The sequence below is a fragment of the Acipenser ruthenus genome, chromosome 7 (genome assembly GCF_902713425.1).
Source record: "Acipenser ruthenus chromosome 7, fAciRut3.2 maternal haplotype, whole genome shotgun sequence".
NCBI classification, from domain to species: domain Eukaryota; kingdom Metazoa; phylum Chordata; class Actinopteri; order Acipenseriformes; family Acipenseridae; genus Acipenser; species Acipenser ruthenus.
In genome coordinates this window covers 54,333,061-54,355,538 of record NC_081195.1, presented here as the reverse complement: position 1 = coordinate 54,355,538, position 22,478 = coordinate 54,333,061, and the positions used below count along the sequence as shown (strand labels likewise).

Here is a 22,478-nt window from a genome sequence, read left to right as displayed (position 1 = left end):
GAATACATCACTTTTCAGTGTGCCGCTGTAGAGATGGGGAGAACAACTGTTGTTTGTTTACAAGGCCCGACTCACCGAGGTGGGCAGCCTACACAGTCGACGAGGTCAACTCTACAGCGGGATGAAGCAACAGAGCCTGGTGGAAGAATACATGGCTGGATGGCTGTAGTAACAACCGGGCTGTAGCTAATCCACAACACGATCTTGAAAACAGGGCCGTGCGGTCTATCACAGAGAAAGGGGACACACAGCAGCAGTCAAACAACAATGCCCACTCCAGCTGCCAGACGGCGGCTGGGGGAATCACTCGACAGCGGGGATGAAACCTGCTTCATATAGGCTCATCATCAAGATAACATGAAAAACAGGAGAATGCAGCATTGTCACAGGACAACTCCAGTTAGCATCCTTCAAATCGTTTAGGAATGTTTTGTTGTGACTTTATTAAGTGTTAATGCTGTTTCTACAGTGCTTTGTGTGGGCGGCTTGATATTGTTATTTATAACATTCTTAGACAGGTGTGTATCCAGTGACTTTTTTTCATATGCTTTCACTAAGGTTTGTTGCATTGAGATCTTCAGTCATAAAAGCAGGCTAAGTAGATTGTTTAATAATACTGTATGTCAATAAAAGGTAATATGCTGGTATTTGCTGATTTTGCTAAACCTAACCTTCCCAGCTTGCATAACAAACAGTATGATTTGGGGCACAACTCTGTGAACCATACTGGTAACTGCTCACTCAGTATTATGTATGAAGTTAACCCTTTAAGGACCGCGATCGTGTAAACACGATAAAAAAAAAGCACTTAGTTTTTTAGACTTACAGGGCCACCATACTTTGCAGTAGAGGCTTGAAACACACAAACCTGATAGTTTTTTTTTTTCATGTGACATCACTAGGATGGGGATTTGGTGTCTAAAGGGCGGAGACTGTTTACAGCAGCCAGGAAGAGACGAAAGCAGAAACAAAACATCACAGAAACTTGTTTAGAGCGAATAAAAAAGGGGAAACACTGTAAATCTATGATTTACAGTGTAAACTTATAATTATATTATGACATTTATTCTGTCTCATGAGTTTATATATATATATATATATATATATATATATATATATATATATATATATATATATATACACATACAGTACTGTGCAAAACTTTTAGGCAGGTGTGAAAAAATGCTGTAAAGTAAGAATGCTTTCAAAAATAGACATGTTAATAGTTTATATTTATCAATTAACAAAATGCAAAGTGAGTGAACAGAAGAAAAATCTACATCAAATCAATATTTGGTGTGACCACCCTTTGCCTTCAAAACAGCATCAATTCTTCTAGGTACACTTGCACACAGTTTTTGAAGGAACTCGGCAGGTAGGTTGGCCCAAACATCTTGGAGAACTAACCACAGTTCTTCTGTGGATTTAGGCAGCCTCAGTTGCTTCTCTCTCTTCATGTAATCCCAGACAGACTCGATGATGTTGAGATCAGGGCTCTGTGGGGGCCATACCATCACTTCCAGGACTCCTTGTTCTTCTTTACGCTGAAGATAGTTCTTAATGACTTTCGCTGTATGTTTGGGGTCGTTTTCATGCTGCAGAATAAATTTGGGGCCAATCAGATCAGTCAGTCCAGAGCACCTGCTGCCATTTTTCTGCACCCCAGTTCCTGTGTTTTCGTGCATAATTGAGTCGCTTGGCCTTGTTTCCACATCGGAGGTATGGCTTTTTGGCCGCAAGTCTTCCATGAAGGCCACTTCTGACCAGACTTCTCCGGACAGTAGATGGGTGTACCAGGGTCCCACTGTTTTCTGCCAATTCTGAGCTGATGGCACTGCTGGACATATTCCGATTGCGAAGGGAAGTAAGCATGATGTGTCTTTCATCTGCTGCAGTAAGTTTCCTTGGCCGACCACTGCGTCTACGGTCCTCAACGTTGCCCGTTTCTTTGTGCTTCTTCAAAAGAGCTTGGACAGCACATCTGGAAACTCCTGTCTGCCTTGAAATTTCTGCCTGGGAGAGACCTTGCTGATGCAGTATAACTACCTTGTGTCTTGTTGCTGTGCTCAGTCTTGCCATGGTGTATGACTTTTGACAGTAAACTGTCTTCAGCAACCTCACCTTGTTAGCTGAGTTTGGCTGTTCCTCACCCAGTTTTATTCCTCCTACACAGCTGTTTCTGTTTCAGTTAATGATTGTGTTTCAACCTACATATTGAATTGATGATCATTAGCACCTGTTTGGTATAATTGTTTAATCATACACCTGACTATATGCCTACAAAATCCCTGACTTTGTGCAAGTGTACCTAGAATTGATGCTGTTTTGAAGGCAAAGGGTGGTCACACCAAATATTGATTTGATTTAGATTTTTCTTCTGTTCACTCACTTTGCATTTTGTTAATTGATAAATATAAACTATTAACATGTCTATTTTTGAAAGCATTCTTACTTTACAGCATTTTTTCACACCTGCCTAAAACTTTTGCACAGTACTATATATATATATATATATATATATATATATATATATATATATATATATATATATATATGTATATATATATATGTATGTGTGTGTGTGTGTGTGTGTTTACAACATTTATAAATATCAAGAAACGTGTGAATATTAGCATATACTATTTCATGAATTAAATGTATCAGGTATGTTTTTTTCCTTATTACTGATAATAATGAAATGAGTAACTATTATTTTATATATAATATCTATTTTGAGAAAATAAATTGAGAGTAGTGTCCATTATTGTTTATAAAGACCCTGAGAATAAACATGTATTATGTCATTGTAATCACTGTCTTGTAATCTGCTCAAACATCAATATTTTTCAACAAAACTTTCAGGAAGTATTGTAAGGTCCATCTGGTCATAGAATAACATGTTTTTTTATACATGTATCTCTAAGAAGAACACATAATAAAAATTACTTAACTTTAAAAAAAAAGAAAAGAAATGAAATACTGTGTTGAAAAAAAAGCAAAAAGTTTGTATGGTTTCTGAAGTACTTCATAATGTTCTGAAAAAAAGACACCATTTGCTGCTGTAAAAATATGATTTTTAGTGAATTTTTATAGGAAGAGAGTCAACTAAAGACAAAAAGCGCCTGGTCCTGGGGGAGCATCCCACTGAAAAATGCTTGGTCCTGAAGGGTTAAGCTTGTATCATCCATCTGTATAGAAGGACCAGCTTTCCATACAATCCCTGTTTATATTATTCCCTATGTTAATCACCTGTATACGAAGACCACCTGTTTGTAAAGACAATGATTCAATGGCTCAGTGGTCTCTTGAGCAGTCATTATATGTTTTAATACATTTCATATTATACCATCTACATTTTCAGAACATTTATTTTACATTTCTAAATATCATATTATGTGTTTTCTATATCATTCTATATTGATTTTTTCAGCTTAGATCATTATTTACCAGGCTTACTAACTATGTCCTTTTTCAAACACTGTTTTCTTAAGTGAGTTTAAGAAGAGATCACTTGAGCTGTAAAAAAGTAATTTTAGCCCCTTTGCAACTGTGATTTTCCACTTACTAACTCACAGTGGGAAGAAAATACCTCAATTTTGAATTTGCGTTCAATTATTATTTTTCCCCCCTTTCTCCCAATTTGGAATGTCTAATCGCTTTTCCCCTCCCTTTGGTGTCCCCAGCAAAGACCAGCCTACTTCGCACAGCCAGGACACAAACCTGCGCTGTACGACTCACCCTGCGCATCATGCGGCTGCACATCATGCGGCTGCACATCTACCAGGTGAGCCACTCACTTTTGAAATTGAACCCTTGTAAATACTGATCTAAGCAGAAAAGGCACTAGAGAATTATATATATGTCTAACAACAAAAAACATACACAATTGGTTATTAAGCAGGTAAAATATAGATGGTATCGATTGTTACAAAACCAGTAACAAACAACATAACTGAGTACAGCCAAACCATTTTTGGTTCTCAAAAGAAAAAGAAAAAAAAGGTGCCAAATGAAAAGTTAAAGGCCTTGATAAATTTGCCTAGATGCTGAAAACTCCAATTCGGAGCACATTCTTTCATCAAGCAACAGTTTTGGTTAGGGGAAATGGATCCAATAAAGCAAAAAAGCATTTTTTTTTTAACAAAGCAAACATGACATAAATAGTTTAAAAAGAGACTGATTTTACTGCTTACCTTTTCTCAGGTAACAGTTCTCTGAGAAATAAAAAGAAATAAAAATCACTGTAATAAATGCAAGCTGGGATGGTTGTTTATTTAAACGTATATACAGTGTGTGTGTGTGTGAGTATATATATATATATATATATATATATATATATATATATATATATATATATATATATATATATATATATACACACACACACACACATATATGGTGTACCCTCCATTGAAAGATCATGTCAGTTGGAATGCTGAGGGGTAATATTTCAAAGATGTTAGCTCTGTTATTGTATAACTCCAGAGTAAATACAGTTTGCTAAATTGTATTCAGAAACTACAGTTTGGACTTACTGCAGCTAAGTCATAACTAATAAAATAGGTATCTTAACACTGAAAATATCATATGAGCTAAATTGAGAATGCTAATTTTAATAACGCTTGGCCACTTAAAATTTATTTGTGTCTATTTATGAAATGCACAAAGAAACATCTGTTTAAAACAACTGCTTAATGACAAACATCGTCAGTGATCTACAGAATAGGTAGACTCTACGGAGCACTGCAGATAGCGTAAACTGCCAGTGTATTTGACACTCTAGTCCCACTTACATCACTTAATTTGCAGGTGTTAAGTAAAAGCACTTGAGTCTCTTTTTTTAGACAGGAACAACTAATTTAATATCACACATACTGTAAATCAACAAACCCTGACTGAATGATAACATTACAGCACAGCTTGTTTAAAATTGGATAGCAATTCTGAATAAACTCCCTAAAAAAAAGTACAGTAGATTCTCGCTAATCCAAACTACCTGAGACCAGACAATGTTCATAACAATGGTTTGTTCAGAGTACAGTAGAGAGTCTAGTATCCAGAATAAAAATTACTGTGTTCCCAATAACATTTGGGTTTTTGCAGGCTTCAAAGTTCATAACTGACAGCAGTGTGCTTTTAAAGCAGTCAAAGCTAGGTGCTTTCAGTATTCTTTTGGTCTTGCAATGTGTCCTTCCTACTTTCAGGGTATGGGTCAGTTATTGAGAAAATCAGCGAACGAGACTGCTTACACATCCCATTAGTCCAGTTACTTGACTTTGTACTACTGCTCATAATCTGTTAAAAGGTCCTTTATAGGCTTTGGTTTTTTTTTTGGTTTTTTTTTAATGCTCTCACAATTTATATTTTATCACAAGCATAAAACAAACCTTGTATAAGCATTTTTGTAACTTTAATACGCTATACATGTGCAGGTCAATATTTGAAGTAGTCTGTGATGTGAAAATTCAGTTTCAACAGTTTATGATACTGTGGTTTAGTTCATAGGTCTTTTTGGAATGTCCGGGTTCAAATTAGCAACAGTGCTGTCGAGTAAACCTGTGCAGAAGCCTATCAAAACCCATTAATCTTACACAAAACTCAATCTATGTTTCTTTTTTTTTTTAAATACCCTGTAAAGTGTTCGCAGTAAGTGACACAACACCAATTTTATTGAAAACGTGAAATATTATAACCCATATCCATATCCAAGAAGTCAATGCCAAGATTTCCTCATTAGAACCTTTAACAACATTTACCCCTGTTGCTTAATGTGACCCCTTGGCCAATTATTTTGACTAAAAAAAAAAAAAAATCCCTTCTCAAAGTTGAACAGCAAGCCCCGGACAGCCAATTATAGACTGTGTACCCATATATCAGTCTGCCCCAGCATGCGATGAAAGCAGCAGATGAGTCTATCCTTGCTAACTTGGTTGGTTAGTTAGTTTTCATTTCTAGGTCTGTAGCTGCTGCCTTACCTTCAGGTGGCATCAGGACCTTGTTATTCTGTGTGCACCAGCCCACCGGGTGCAGATCTGCCGTCATGACATCGCACCAGAAGTCTGCTTTGCGATCCTCCCCATAGCCGCTGAAGCGCAGGAGCAGCAGCTGTCTACAAGTGGTTATGATAGTCGCTACCCAGTAAGTGTCAGGGTTGCTTTTATTCGCCACCTCCAGCTTCATCCCAGGCTGGAAACTGCTCTGGAGGCTGATTTCAACCTGAAAGGAAACAGAATAAAATGAATAAACTCATACAGAACCATGCTTATTAGTCTAAATTGTTTTACCCCAGTCATCAAATGAAATTACCAGAAAATACTTTTTTTTCCCCCAATAGACCAAAAATATTCCTTAATAAAGCATAGAAAAGTGTAGTAAAAGCAAATCATAGCAAAGCACAGGCAAGCATAGTAAATCACAGATAAGTATGGTAAATCACTGTAATAAAAACATGGTAGAGCATGGTAAATATATGGTGAGATATAAGCATGGTAAAATACTATCGTTATTTTTATATAGCGCCTTTCATAGTGGACCTCCATCACAAAATGCTTTACAGAGGTAGGCTGTGAACTGTGCATTATATGCAGAGTCACTTACAATAGGACATTGATTTAACATCTCATCTGCAGGATGGAGCACAAGGAGGTTAATAGACTTACTCAGGGTCACACAGTGAGTCAGTCAGTGGTAGAGGTGGGATTTGAACCTGTGACCTTGGTTACAAGCCCTGGACTATAACCACTGGACCACACTACCTCCTACTAAAAGCATTGTAAACTGCAATATCACTGTGTAAAAATAAAGTGGTACACTTTTATAAGGGCTCAGATTCAAAGTAATGAAGTTTCAACTGTGCATGTCACATTTCAACACTATAATGGAAATCATTCATAAAATGGCCAATGGCCAATGGCATTTAAGGCCACTTATTTTAACATAGTGACTTTCTTTAACTTCTATCTGACAGTATACTTGGGGTTTCAACATTTTTGACAAATATTGCAACTGGGGATAATCAATTTATTTAAGCAATTTGTATTGTTTTTCTCCTTGGTTGTCAAAAAGACCAGCTTAAGATTGATAAGGATATATTTTCTTGTTTTAATATATTGATCTCTGCAACAGTGGGTACCAAAAATTGCTTTGAATATTTTTTACTGAAGTCTCCAAACTGGGAAAAACATAAAACCTTATTTTTTCACTAAAATTGTTTATACATAAAGATGCAGTAGTCTTATTTTATACAAATAAGGGTTTGTGGCAGGATTGCTGAGGCGGGTGACGTCAGACCAGAAAATGAAACCGCAGCAAAGGCAGCACTTGCGGGGCCGAGACGCTGCTGCGCTCAGGGTTATTTATTAAATAATACACACTTTCATAGGCGCCTAACCCATGGGGCAGTAGGGGCACGTGCCCACCCACTTTGAACATGGGGGGGGCAATCGAAATATTTTGCCCCTCCACTATTTCATTCATTATATACACATTATACTATGTTTAACATTGTTTTTGTCTTTAAAGGTTTAAAATAAAATCAAAAAATTCAAAGGTGTTTAGAGGACGGACCAAATTTATAAACACTCACAATCGATTCTCCCACAATAACATACTGGTTTGCCCCAAGATCTGTGCGCCGTCAGCTAACAATTACAAATTTTTTTAAAAAAAAGGGAATGGTGGTCAAGAGAGACGAAGGTTTTTTATTACTACCAAAAACTCTTTGAAAAAAGGTAAGGAAGAGAGAGTATCAGACCGTTATTAAAAATGAAATACGAAGTTAGCCGCTGGGCCATGAACGAGTTCAAGTTCAACTCGCACCAAAATATTTATAGTAGTAAATATAGCAAGTGGCATTTCAAAATCACATAAGCCTGATTTTACTTTAGTGAAAAAGTTCAGCTTTCATATCAAAAATGGTGTACTTGCTAATAATTTTAACTCCCATTCATTTAATAATAAACATTTACGGTACATTATGTTCATAAATTATTATTAGTTTATTTAGCAGTCGCCTTTATCCAAGGCGATTTACAGAGACTAGGGTGTGTAAATTATGCATCAGCTGCAGAATCACTTGCAATTACGTCTCACCTGAAAGACGGAGCACAAGGAGGTTAAGTGACTTGCTCAGGGTCACACAATGAGTCAGTGGTTGAGGTGGGATTTGAACTGGGGACCTCCTGGTTACAAGCCGATTCTTTAACCACTGGACCACACGTACTTAGTGTGCAAAATGCACAGAATTGCTTCATAAATATATAAAATACACTGCTTAGCATCAGCAGAGGTAATAACACATTTCAGATAGTTATAATGCTTGCAGACCAGCGTAGTAGGTAATCCATGTTATTCATTTCTGTATAAATGATTCTGCTGAAGTAGAGTACTTTAAAGCAGCTCAAGTCAGTAGCAGGAAGAAGAGCGGGTGCCTCAGCATGAGGGAGAAAAATGGGGATTTAGGTAATAAAAAAGGTATTGTTAAATGGTTTTGGACACAAAATGACCAGATCTTACAATCTCTCTTTTAAATCAGACCAGGGATTCAATTAACCCAACTTGGTTATATTAAAAAGGGATTAATGTTCAGATTTCATACACAAACGTGTGCACTTACTAATAATTTAAGCTCACATTCGTTTAATAATAAACATTTAGTTATGTTATGTACCAGAATGACTGTTAAAAAAAAGTAGAAATGATAAAAAGGGTGACTCAGTATTTACTAGTGTAGCTCATTATGTTATACTGAAATCTCTTAGGCCTCGGGCAGGTCAATTTTACATACTTGGCACTTTTTATTCATTTATTTATTTATTTTGATGCCTAAGGATGCGGGAAGTGGGAGTGTTGTCGGTGCGGCAGAACACACAACTGTAAACTACTCTTGTTAACGTATGAGCAGTGTATGGTTGATCTGCACTGCCTGTAATGTCATGAATTTGCTGTTTCAACCAATTATCACTGCTGTGTGAGGGCGGGTTCTTATTGTTTCAACCTATCAGCACTGCTATTGGGAGCACAAGGGCCAAAATAAACAAATACTAGAAACACAACACAAAACAAATACCGTGCTGGTACAGTCATCCAGTAGGTAGCAGTTGCTTTCTATATTTCATGCATATATATTTCAAAACACAGTGTCATTTCTCTCACCTGTTCCTTCTCCCTGAACACACGCTCCACCCTGAACAACAAAAGCTGCAGGTTTTTATCCCTGTGACCATCTCCGAATTAACACTAAATTATTCAATTCGGAGATGCTCACATTCTACACGAGTTTACCGGGATGGAGCTTTTAAACCCATCCACACTGCCAAACAATAACAAAGAAAAACATTGTATTTTTACAAACTAAACAATAAGGATTAAATAATAATACAACACAAATACAAAATAATATATATACACACGGGGGCAGGGTGTACCCACCTTGTGCGTAGCACACATGGCCTCAAAGGCCACCTCCCCCCTTAAAAGCCCAAAAGTCACTGGAAGATTTAATGGGCCCAAGGACGGCAATGTTGTCAGCTGCAATGTTGACACTAGCAAGGCTGGCTCCTCCAGCCGGGGCAGTCCTGGCAGTGGAAATGTTGCTAGTGGCCATGCTGGCAGTGGCAATGCTGACAGTGGCCATGCTGGCTCCTCCAGCAAAGGCAAGGCTGTCAGCGGAAATGCCGACAACGATAAGGCTGGCTTCTCCAGCCAAAGAAATACTGCCAGCGTCAATGCTGGCTTCTCCAGCCAAGGCAATGCTGTTAGCGGAAATGCTGACAGCGACAAGGCTGACTCCTCCAGCCAAGGCAGATCTTGCACCGGTGCGTGGAAGTGGCGGTGGCGTGGGCAGCGGTAATGCTGCCCTCAGCGGGGTACAGTCCTGCAGTAGCAGCACAGTACTCCGGCAGTGAAACGGTTAGAAGTGGAGGAGGTCTCCTGACCTCCCCCCTTTCCTCTGTAGCCAGCTGACCGCTCTTCTGGGGCACCGGCAACAACAAATCCTGCAGCAAAAGTTCTGCTGGTGGAGGTGGTCTCCTGACTGGTGCGGCTCTCCCTTGGTCACAGGATACTGGTGTGGCTCTCCCTCGGTCACTGGATACTGGTGTGGCTCTCCCTTGGTCACTGCAGACTTGGGCTTCCCTCTCCTGGGCTCTGGACGCTCCGGCTCCCCCCTCTTGGGCTGTGGATACCAAGCCCCCCCCCCCCCCCCCCCCCCCTTTGGCTGTGGACGCTCGGGCTTCCTCTTTCTGGGTCGGCCATGGGAACGGCTGCTCTTTTTGGGATAGTTTGCTCCGCCTGCTGGCAGTGGAGGGGACAGCATGCAGCTAGGTTCCTGAGCATTTTGCAGTCCCGGCACCATCCTTGCGTGCCCAGCAACGCGGAGAGGACCTCAGGGTCACCATTCCAGTTCCACAGGGTTCGGCTGCTCCTCATCTGTGTCCCAGTCGATCACCAGGCAGCTCTCCTCCTGCCATGCCTGTGGTGCTGGAGACAGTAGGGCTTCTCCTACTGTTTCTTTCTCCTCCTCCTGGAGGAGCTGCAGTGACTCTGGAGCTGGTACTGGCTTCCTTCTTGGATTTAATGTAGCATCAAGTCTGTTCTGCTGCACACAACTCGATAATCTATTGTTGTCTTCAGATATTTTTAAAAAAAGCTCTTTTGAGACTTATTTACAGTAGGGTGATCACACGTTACACAGCACTGGGAAAATGAGTGTCTCAATGTTCTTGTGTCATTACATTAGTAAGCGCGCCTGACCAAACATTAAATTCTGTGCCGGAAGAAATTCAAGCATGAATATCGGTGTACACTATCTGCCAAAATAACAAAAGCTGCTGATCGCCGATTGTGTTTTTTTTCTTTATATCGATGCCATGCCGATAGGCTACCGATTATCGGTGCACCACTAGTTACAAACATTCTAAATAGTTCATATTAAGTGTTTAAGCTGAACATTATTAAAATTTAAGAAATTAAGCAAATCTAACACCCCTAGTTTACTTTCCATTGACATTTATTAACACAAATCTTCAATTGTCTCAGGTCATTGGTCCTTGTCTGCAGTATAAAGTATCAGATGTATAATTAGGAACTGAACTCACATGTTTAAATGATGTGTGGGGAGCAGCACTGGCACTGGTTTCTTCTAAATATTCATCCCAATTAAAATCAATATCCTCTTCTACCGAATCTCCATCTGTGAAATATTAAAGATAGATATTACAATAAATTAGAGATAAAAAGGGCAAGCTTCAACAGCTTAGCACATTCTTTTTTTGAGAATTTTTTTTTAAAGAAAGGTTGAATATTGGTATACACATACATTCACATTCCTTCCATACTTTTACTGTAGTTGAATGGTATGTCATGTTGTATTTGAAATGATAAAACTAAGAGAAGACCATATAAAGATTTTGGCTCCGGCTGTAATTTTAAGTTACAGTAAACATGAAGACTGTATGTTAAAAAAAATCCAGTACTTGAATTGATGCAGAAAAAAACCCTGATATATTTATTCTGCAATGAAAATGAATAATAAACCTCCTTAAACTTCCCCTATTATTACCATGTAGTTGATTTTGCTCTTAATTTAAACAGCAGTAAAAAAAAATATTAGTTTATGGGGTTTTTTTGTGTTCATCTCCAGTGACGAGGCTGTACTTGGAAATAACATATCACATTGATTCATCATAATCAAGACATCGAAGGCAGTCTTTGTTGTCAAGTATGTAGATATGTGAATGAGTCACCTAGTATTTTTATGTTTTGAAGAAAACAAACACCATGTTAAGTAAGTTAAAGTTAATATAGTAAGCACATGCTGTTTGTTTCAATTATCTGAAAAGTGCATGTGTTTCTCATTAGACAAAAATCAGTTTCTGTTTGTACTGTACATACTTAGGAGGCCTTATGGTCCAGTTATCGTCTTCACTTTGACTGCTATGAATAGAATGTCTATTAAAATGACACGTTCAGAAAACAAAGATTATTTTTCTTCATTTCCAGGGAGTTTTATTTTATAAGAAACCTCTCTTGGAGTCCACCCCAGTGTGAATAATCACCTAATGGGTCACTGTTACTGAGGCTGAAAGCACAAAGTGGGAAAGAAGAACTGAAACTGTAAATCTGCGTGCATCATTGGCTTTTGATATCAGGTTTTCATGTAACTTGAGTGGGGCAAAACGTAAGCACAATTTTATAGCTGATTGGGCCTATATCATAAATAAATAAATTGCTTTGAGCTAAGGTTTACACAGTAAGTCATCGGCTACTATGGGATTTTCGCCTGTGATTTCTATTCTTTTAGCTCCAACCACTAAGCTACACTGCATTGCACTTCCACATATAAGGAGGCTCAGCTCATTCTCAAAAGATGTTCTGATCACAGCACAGGTTACTTTTTTTTAAATAGTCTGAGCGAGTTACGTGGAAAAATAAGGAAAAACCTATTTTAAACCTCACAGACTGCAACAAGGCGCCTTGTTCACAAAGCTATTTTATGTCTTTTGTGATGTAGTAAATTAACTGATGTGGGTTTCCTTAACCACACTCAAGAACAGTTTCATGCATACAAAATTGTACTTACAAATTAATTAATCAAAAAGCTTCGGATATTTGTGAATGGGGACCGATATCCCCGATTACTGCATTTATGATTGTTAATCTTGAACTACTAACATTAGGAAGTCCAAAAACACTGCAAATCAGGTCTGTGAAGCCTGAACCCGTAATGGCAGTGTATCACATAACACTGCCTGTTACACTCTTCCCTCCTCTTTAACCTCACCAATCGACTGCAGCCAATCTATGAGATCAGAATCACAGCACCAATGTAACAGGGCAAAAGGTGGCCACCTCATCTCGGCAGTGTATCACACAACACTGTTTGTAAAAAGCAGCAGATACAGTATTAACGTGTTTGGAAATAACACTGGTTTTGTCTAAGCTTCCACACATGAACTTATGAAGACAGTGTGACATAATGCATTATGTAAATAAAAGGTTTTCAGTAAGAAAATGTTATGCAAAAAAAAAAAAAAAGATTCCTAAACATGTCACGATGTGAACAGCTGCACTTTTCTAGCAGGGTCTCTGGCTACAGTGTTGATCACTTTTCTGACTAATTGGAACCTGTGCACGTCTAAATAATTGAGAATAATTATTTAATAATTATGTAATATTGACAACACAGTGGGCAGTACAATTTTAGTACAAATGGTAGAAGTTGAGCTTTTACTGTAGCTATACATACATTTCTTATGTTAAAAAATATATAAATTTCTCAGTTTACAAAGATCTGTGAGAAAGATTTACCTTACCTTACTGATCTCTAGTACAACACAGCATGGGATTAAACTGGTGGTTAAAAAAGTACCAAATAACAAAAAACTGTGATGAAGGCAATTGAAAAACTGTAATACCAGCTAAAATTGCCAAAACATCAATGATCTTTTTTGTGTTACAAACCTGTAGTGAAAGTTTTTGCCAGAGAGAAAATATCTGTTACCTGAAGTAGCCTTTCATATACACAATAGGCAACAGTATCTGAATAATTTCCAGACTTTAAAAGGTGTTTTTCAGCAATAGATGCAGATGTATTTGTAGGAGGCATGTTGTGAGACTCATCACAGAATATTTGCATGTTTGTTTATGCCTTTTCGAAATTGCCATGGAACACAGTCATTATTAATTCATTTTAACATTCCGATGACAAAAGTATAAAGAAAAATAATGTTAATTCTTGTGCTTTCTTGACTGTTTTAACAAACTGCATGTTGTTTTCATTATTTATTCAACTTTTAATTTATTGCAAAAAACATTGCTCATGAAAACTGCTGTTTCCTTCCCAAGCACAACCCCCACAGATATGTGCAAAGAAGGAAACTTGACATATCAGGGCATCACAGAGTAGATGTAAGTACAGAATGCAGAATGAGGGCTCCCACCTGAGTCAATCTGCTCTCCACCTCCATTTGCTGGACTGCAAGACCACTCTCCTGATGGCATTGCACGTTCCTGCATGTTCTCTGCTATCATGGGTAAAACTTCTGACGAGACCTCTCCCATTGTCTTTCAGTTCATGATTTTCTTTCCCCTCAGTTATCTAAAACAACATATTATGAAAACAGTTACTGAATTGTGCTATTCCGAAGCAGAAGTGGAATGAAATCTAAACAAAAGTGCAGAATATTGAACCAATAGTTTTCACTTCCAAGTTCAAAGGTGGTTTTGAGACAGCAAACTTCATTTGGTTCATGTTTGTCATGTGGCAACAGTGAGCTAGTAAATAGAAAATCTGTATGTATGTGAATCAGCTTCACACCTACATGGGTCATTTTACTGACCACCTTACTTCAGAAATTCAGCTTTTAGGAGCCTTTTCAGAACCAGCCTAGATTAAAGCAAAACTATGACGTCGACAATATGGAAACGAAGATGACATAAAGAACCCTTAACTGACTTTGTGTGTACTTCTCAAACCACAAACTAAATTTAAACCAATAAAGTTTTTAAATTAAAAACATAACGGCTTATTGACAGGACAGAGTTTACTAGTAACATAGTGAGGGATTAAGTACTTCAACAACTCTGTCTGTTAGACCAATAAGAAAGCTTTAGCCTTTCAAACCTGGGTTTGAATGTGGACTAGTAGTCAGCATCACAAAACCACCACATAATTAAGCACTCTAAGGTCAACAATTGTATGGGCAAGGAGACTGTACAGCACTGTAGCTGTGCTTCCTCATCTCTAAGATGGTTCCTCCAGGGCAGACATGTTACAAAAACAGATTCACTTAAAAGCATTGTAAAAACCTGCCTTAGGTAATGTAGGTCCTTTCTTAAAGACAGCTTTGAAGTTACTTTTGTACTACATATCAGCATTCTGTATCAGCATCATTTTGGGGTGCCGACCCAATCCTTATTGAAAACAATGGTGTGATACCCTCTACAATCCGAAACCTGACGATTTAAGGAATCCAGCATGATCTGTAAGTCTTGTCTGTCTAAAACCAATGTAAACCTTACTGTTCAGACTGACATTAAGTCCCATGATTTTCCTTTTCTAAGTTTATAATCATGTACATTGTAGGGATGTGCTTTTGGTAAATTTTTATGAACGTTTAAATGTTATGCAGGTGTCAGCGTTTAAACGTTTAAACCATACCTACATACTCTTTATATTACATTCTGATGTACACTGCCAGCCCTGGTTAGTATTTTCTAAGCAAAGAAACCCTATAAGCAAATATTTAACATCGCAAAGACTCAACTACAAATGACTCAACTAAGAAAAATAAATAAAACACATACATACCAAACTATAAATTGAAATTAGGGTTGTCACTAGTTTCAAATTTTTGATCGCCATGAGTTGATTAACTGACAGATTCATCCGTGCACATTTTTAATAAAGGTAACAATCTTATAGCGATTGTCCTGCACGTAATACTAAAAAATCAATAGAATCTAAAAAAGAAACAAGCCCAATGGGAATCTGGTCTTTTTAAAAGCATTTGTATTATTATTTGTATTGTAGTAAATGTTTCTCTTTGTATTTGTACTGCGCTATTGGGAAGTACCTGTGCTGACCCTGTAGGCACCAAGTGAATAAACTAAACTAAACTAAACCTTTTTTTTCTTAAATTATATTATATTCAAAGAACAAAAGCAATAATAATAATAATAATAATAATAATAATAATAATAATAATAATAAAAATAATAATAATAATAATAATAATAAAACACAGCTTACATATGTTACAGAATCAGAATGCACAGATTCCAATACATCGTTATAGTAACTCTGCTGTTCAGGATAGGTGACACAAACCGGAAATCCCTTTTTTTTTTTTTTTATATCCCCTTCTGTTGACAAATTACGTAGATATCAAGGCCATTTTTGTTATTTTTTAAACAAATGATTTGCATAAAGGTGTACTGGTAAATTAAGCCAATACATAATTTATTTACATTTATGCGTTCTCTGAATTAATACTGAAAACATTGAATCATGTCATACATATTCACAGGGATAAGGGCGTCTGCTAAGAAATAAATAATAATAATAATAATAAAAATAAAAATAATAATAAAAATAATAATAATAATAATAATAATAAAAATAATAATAATAATAATAATAATAATAATAATAATAATAATAATAATAATAATAATAATAATAATAAATGTCAGTCGCCATCTAGACCATTCTGTTTATTATGGGTGTTTGCTTTTTACTGCCATCAGTAACTCCATCCACAATAATTTCTGAATGTTTTCATTTAAAATGAAAGCATTGAACTTGTGTTTTTGTGGTACAGCAAATTTGTTTTGGCATAATTATTTACATACCACGGTTTTCTCATCCGGGTCCTTAAAATAATTCCAAATGTGGCTTTGCCTCATTACTTTGTTTAAAGATGCTATTTTTAAAATTTAAAATATATAACAAACGTCAGAAAAAACACTTGTCATTAACTTTATTACCCCGTGGACTTGATACCATGCCACGCCCACTACAGCATGAACAGAGTGTGCACCAATGAAGCGCCAGATCGACTGAGAATAAAATCCGCCCCAGTGTCAATCTTTCTGTTGCACCAATTAGAAAAGCTACTTGGATGCAATTGCCAAACCTCTTCCTTTTATAATATTCGCCCTTACTGTGGCATCACAGCAATCGGATACGCGACGGACTACTCTATATGATGATAAATGACTAAAATTAATACATTAAAAAATATGCATTTGTCATGTGACCGGTTATACGTCTAGTATATTATTCTAAAGGTATGGTGCATCTTACAATTTTGTATTTTTATTTATGGCTCTAGCCAACATGTACAATAAAACACACACTTAGTGAATTCAGTTTTGGGTAAAGAAAATACATTCAAAGATTTGTTTTTAATTCAATGTTCAGTCATATTATTGTGTAAGTAAAACATTAAAATAAATAAATATTATAATTTGTTTATTTAGCAGACACCTTTATCCAAGGCGACTTACAGAGAGACTAGGGTGTGTGAACTATGCATCAGCTGCAGAGTCACTTACAACAATATCTCACCCAAAAGAACATAAGAACATAAGAAAGTTTACAAACGAGAGGAGGCCATTCAGCCCATCTTGCTCGTTTGGTTGTTAGTAGCTTAATGATCCCAGAATCTCATCAAGCAGCTTCTTGAAGGATCCCAGGGGGTCAGCTTCAACAACATTACTGGGGAGTTGGTTCCATACCCTCACAATTCTTTGTGTAAAAAAGTGCCTCCTATTTTCTTTTCTGAATGCCCCTTTATCTAATCTCCATTTATGACCCCTGGTCCTTTTTTCTTTTTTCAAGTCAAAGAAGTCCCCCGGGTTGACATTGTCTATACCTTTTAGGAAGACAGAGCACAAGGAAGTTAAGTGACTTGCTCAGGGTCACACAATGAGGTGGGATTTGAATCAGGGACCTCCTGGTTACAAGCCCTTTTCTTTAACCACTGGACCACACAGCCTCCAATACAAATGTTACAGTACTTCAAAAGATAAAAATAATAAAAAAGGTGAATTACACCATTTGTAACCATTTAAACCTCCATAGTCATCACAATTCCCAGCACATCTTTGCATATACATTTTAATAAAACATCTGGGATCAATAAGCTACTAACAACCAAACGAGCAAGATGGGCCGAATGGCCTACTCTCGTTTGTAAACTTTCTTATGTTCTTATGTTCTTATGTCTCAAGGCACTAGCTAGCCTGTCAAAAAATAGCTAAGGGTGATTGTAGTTCATTTCCTGATGTCTGCATTTTTTTTGTAGTACAGTATAACCATCAGCCTACAAGTTAAGCCAGAGATAAAGCCGTTTTCTTTTTAATTGCTACAACTTGAACTCCGCTCGTATTGGTTGTCGTAACATTACATGATGCCAATGTGATCTAAGGGATAGTATTACTACCGCCGACGTTCCAAGCAAAATAAAAACTCAATTTAATTAAATCTGAAGTGGAACCAATAACGTATTGTGCAGACAATGTGGAGGAGGCATTTCCCTGTGGCTCCAATTTGCAGTGGTAGAGGGAGGGAATCACCCTGGTTGCTGTCGCGTGCAGATTCTTTCTGTACCCCCTTCTAATTTGTTTGATTTTTTAAGTACGTTTTCTTCCCAGTAGGCAGCTCGTGTGTCTCTCTTTAAATAGTCCCAATTAATATAATTATATGGCGAAAAAGCAAAATGATCCAAATGCTTTCGGTTGAAAAACTAAAAAGAATATGGCTGGACTCACTCAGTCAGCAATATACTGCACATGAACCCATCCAGTGTAGATACTGACAACATGCTTTTTTTTTTTTTTTTTTCTAAATTAACCTGCAGTCATTAATACAACTTTTAAACTTGCAGATTCATTTACTGTCTCAGCCTGTGGAACCACACTTTGCATAAAAACTGTTTTTTGGAAGACTTGCATTTGCAAAACTGATGAAAACAAACTAATTATTCACAAAAAAATAACTACGTTGATTTGGTTGTGTTGTTCGTCACTCATTGTAAACTGTATATTTGTACTTTAAATTGCTCTATGGCTATTTCCTGCCTATATAATTTATATTGATTCATTCCTGGTTCTAAAATATTGTACTCTGGTCAGATTCAATACATTGTAATTTATTAAATATGTTTTATTGTTAGAAAGTATAGATATTCAATGTACCTAAATTCATTCATTTAAAATTTACCATAATACACGAATGCCTGTCTCAATCTAGGGACACAATGATCCAAACTTGTCCATGACTCATGTCAAGCATTCCAGCCAATGTCTATGAATACGGCTGGTGACGACATTACTTGACCTACCCTTGTAAAGCATTTCGGCTGTTCATAATTCCACTATCCAACACAAATTGTGAATCCATCCCTGTTATTTAAAGATCAGGTAAATCGTAAAACCTGTTTTATAATTCTCATTTGGTTCAGAGAAGTTATTCATTTGGAAAAAAATGCAAAACTAATACAAAACAGTAGTTTGTGTATCACTTAAAATGTGTTTAATCACATCATTTGATAATCCTGTTTCTAAATCCAGGGTAGAACAATATTTGGGGGAAAAAAACTAAAAGCCAGACACCATGAGGCAAATATATTAGGCTACATTAAAAGGTATTTTGGAAGATTTAAATATGCTGAATTGGTCCTTTGGATTATTATTCCAATTATCTTTCCCCATTATATATATATATATATATATATATATATATATATATATATATATATATATATATATATATATATATATATATAAGATACAGAATACTAGTAAAACACGTCAAGTGTCACCTCTGTTAAATAAATCAAATATATAAATTGCATCTGTCGTCATTTGCTTCTACTTCTGAATGGAGTGCACTTCTCTAGCTGTAGAGCATCCCTTAACTTAAGTTCAATACTCGCCAGTCACTTTTTAAAGAGATTTTAAAAACTCTGCCCAAGGTTACAATCCCTGCTGTAAACAAAACTCATGAAAGTGCAAATGACAGCTGAAGATACAACATGCATAAATCAGATTAGGCCTACAGCCTTCCATCGATTATTTTTTATATATTTTTTTAATCTCAGCTAAAATGAGCTTCCTTCAGCAGAAATATACCCAGTCTCAAAGGCTTCCAGCTGTTTCGATATAGACTACTTAATAATCATTAACTATTATAAAAACTATAAACGGATAATATTGCTTGAGGGAAGTCCTGTTCGCAATACAAAATAGAACCAACCATCCAAAAAAGTTATTAGTATAGTGTTTATTCTTAAGAAAAACAAAACACGACAAGCATTTTCGCAGGAATGTTGTAAAATAGAACAGTCGTATTCCCCATGATACTGAAATTATGCTCACCAACATCCTTCTGACTGCTATGGATCCAAACTCCATACACCATCACTCTCTATTAACATAGAGCTTCAGACCCCCCCGCAGCGCCCCCGCCCCTACACACACACACCCGTCAGTTTTACAGCTTTTCACTTCCTTATTTTGTGAATACTTCTGTAATCGGAATTGCTTACTGCTAGTACGTATCTCACATTCAAAAGCAAATGCATCGTAATGCATTCATGAGATATAATAATAATGCTGATATCAGTAATTTATGCGCTATTTTTAAACGCGTTACCATTTGCTTGAAATATCTTAGTCGTTAAATATTATCATTGTTTATTGCGTGAAAGACACGTAGGCATTTGCAGATCCAATGCACTGTTTTAACTGCAATGCTTAATTTTGACGTGAAACCGACAAGCTGTTACAATGGTAAACTGATGATTATTCGTTTCCCTTTCTCCTCGTCCTAACGTACCTTTGTTTGTGCCGTGATCTAGAGCTGTACTGTTTCTGAAATGTCTGAGGAGAAGTATCGCTAAAGCAATATTTGTTATCACGTTCTTTTTAAAAGTCTGAAAATCATCTACAAACAGATGCCGAGAACATGTCTAGTTTTAGCACTGAACTGTCACCAGCGTGCAGGTTGCGCTTCTGCGTGTAGGCTACACAGACCATAAGCCCTTTGCCGCCCACAAATATTTACATGCTGAATTGAAATTCATCCAGTTTCTCATCAACATGATGATAAACTTAACCAATTCTGTAAGCCAACATGTGCCAAACGTAGTTATATATGAAATGTTGTAATAATGAATGTATCATAAACATGTTATATGTATATATAATGTAATGGAAACTACAAAATCAATAGATAACTGGCCGTTTGCAATGAGTAGAGGATGCAAACTAACATACAGCCACCCCCCCGCCCCCAACCCCTCAACTAAAAAGTTGTTCATCATCATCGTGTATTTGCTTTATGTGCTTGCTTACAAATACACTGCCTGCACTTGCCTCTTGTATTTCTTAACAAATATCTCAACATATTCAACGCCCATTTATTGTAAATTACAATATAATATATCAGACATTACATGTGTTTTGGTACTCTGCCAAAGTACTTAACAGACTTAAAAGTCTTACAGTGGAAAAAAACTCGGACAAGATTGCAACACTTTCATTTTGTATTTAATTCAATAGAGCAGTTACAGTTACAACAAAAGAGACCTTAATCGAACAGGTAACTCTCACGATTTTATTTTTTCCCTGTTCAAAGAATTTATTTTCAGTTTTAAAACATCTTAACCCGCCATGTTGAAAAAGAAGAGGTAGCCAATATTCTATGTGCAGTTGCGGATTATAAAAAGAAAACATTTTAGACCATACTCATATTTATTGAATAAGATCCTTAAAATAAGAGTTGACCCAAGCAAGCTCAAGTGAGATTATAATAAACACCAGTGCAAATATAGACTAGGAGTAAAAACGAAATGAGGTCACGCGAGCTTGCGGGCGAAAGGATCATAAATAACAGGATATTACTTTCAAAATGATAGAAAGTAAAAAAAAAAAAAAAAAAAAAATGATTTCATCAAAATTTGTATATAAGTGTTAAAATTATTTTAAAAGATGATTTAACCAATTTTCTAAATCAAACACAATTAAAGTTAAAGGCATCGTCCAAAGATTTCATGTATAAACGCGAAAGCGATAAATACACATAGGAAAACACTTTGCACAACTTGCCCCTTGTTATTTCTGCTTTTAGAAGAAAAACAGCTTCAGATCTGCTTAATATTTTAACCAGGAAAAAGCTTTCCTAATGGTAGAATCAATGAGAAAACGACAAGTTTGATTACATCAGGACTTCGACTACCAAAAGAAATAATCACTGGTCACCTGCCTTACCTGTATGAAGTTTTTTTTCAGCGTCTTAAATTGCAACACCCCTTTGATCAGTCGAAGAAGGCAAACGAGCAATGTCTGTTCTCAGCGAGAGACCCATTCCAATATGGCATCCTCCCACTGCGCATGTCTGAAAAATCTTCAGATTATTTTCCAGCCAACTCCTTCATTGACCTTTACAGCAGTTGCAAAATTTTCTTAGCCAATTATAAATAGAATGACGAAGCCTCCACCCCCATTTTGGAAACATTTTGAATAAAAGAAAATGTTTTCGTCGCAATCAATTATTTCACCAAACACATTCCATTAACTACGTGAGCGTTTTGCCCAAAGAGAGTTTAATGATTTTAGAAGCCCTATAGACCTAATTTGTGGACTTTTAAAAAACAGTCATGGTTACTGCATCTTTTGACGAAATGTATAGCCTATCATAACTTCATTTTTCTGTTTGCTTATTTTAAAATAATAGTTTATATTAACATTTATTCTCAGATTTTCTTCACATTTTAGCATCTAAAATTTCTAAGGGTCGTCATGAAAAAAACTGTCAGGTATGATCACCACGATGGAAAAATAAAGACTACACCCAACAACTAATGTGCTTCTAGTTTCATTTTTAAGGTGAATAATAATAATAATAATAATAATAATAATAATAATAATACATTTGCTTGGTTTTAGATTCACATCCAGAATTCGCAAAA

General features: G+C 36.5%; 1 protein-coding gene across 3 annotated transcripts in view; it reads right to left on the bottom strand.

Annotated features, from left to right (window-relative positions):
* sfmbt2 (Scm like with four mbt domains 2) overlaps positions 1-21,903 on the bottom strand; it is a 64,865-nt gene extending 42,962 nt beyond the window's left edge. Inside the window, exons 1-5 of one of the 3 annotated variants that reach the window (XM_034027347.2) lie at positions 21,778-21,903; positions 13,941-14,098; positions 11,097-11,191; positions 5,976-6,216; positions 4,194-4,214 (exon numbers count right to left, since the gene is read on the bottom strand). In XM_034027347.2, the coding sequence (XP_033883238.2) occupies positions 4,194-4,214; positions 5,976-6,216; positions 11,097-11,191; positions 13,941-14,061 (478 nt within the window). In that variant the 5' untranslated portion in view covers positions 14,062-14,098; positions 21,778-21,903. The remainder of the gene's footprint in view (positions 1-4,193; positions 4,215-5,975; positions 6,217-11,096; positions 11,192-13,940; positions 14,099-21,777) is intronic. The other 2 variants (XM_034027348.2, XM_034027349.2) reach the window with 2 other exon arrangements.
* Positions 21,904-22,478: the final 575 nt, after the last annotated feature.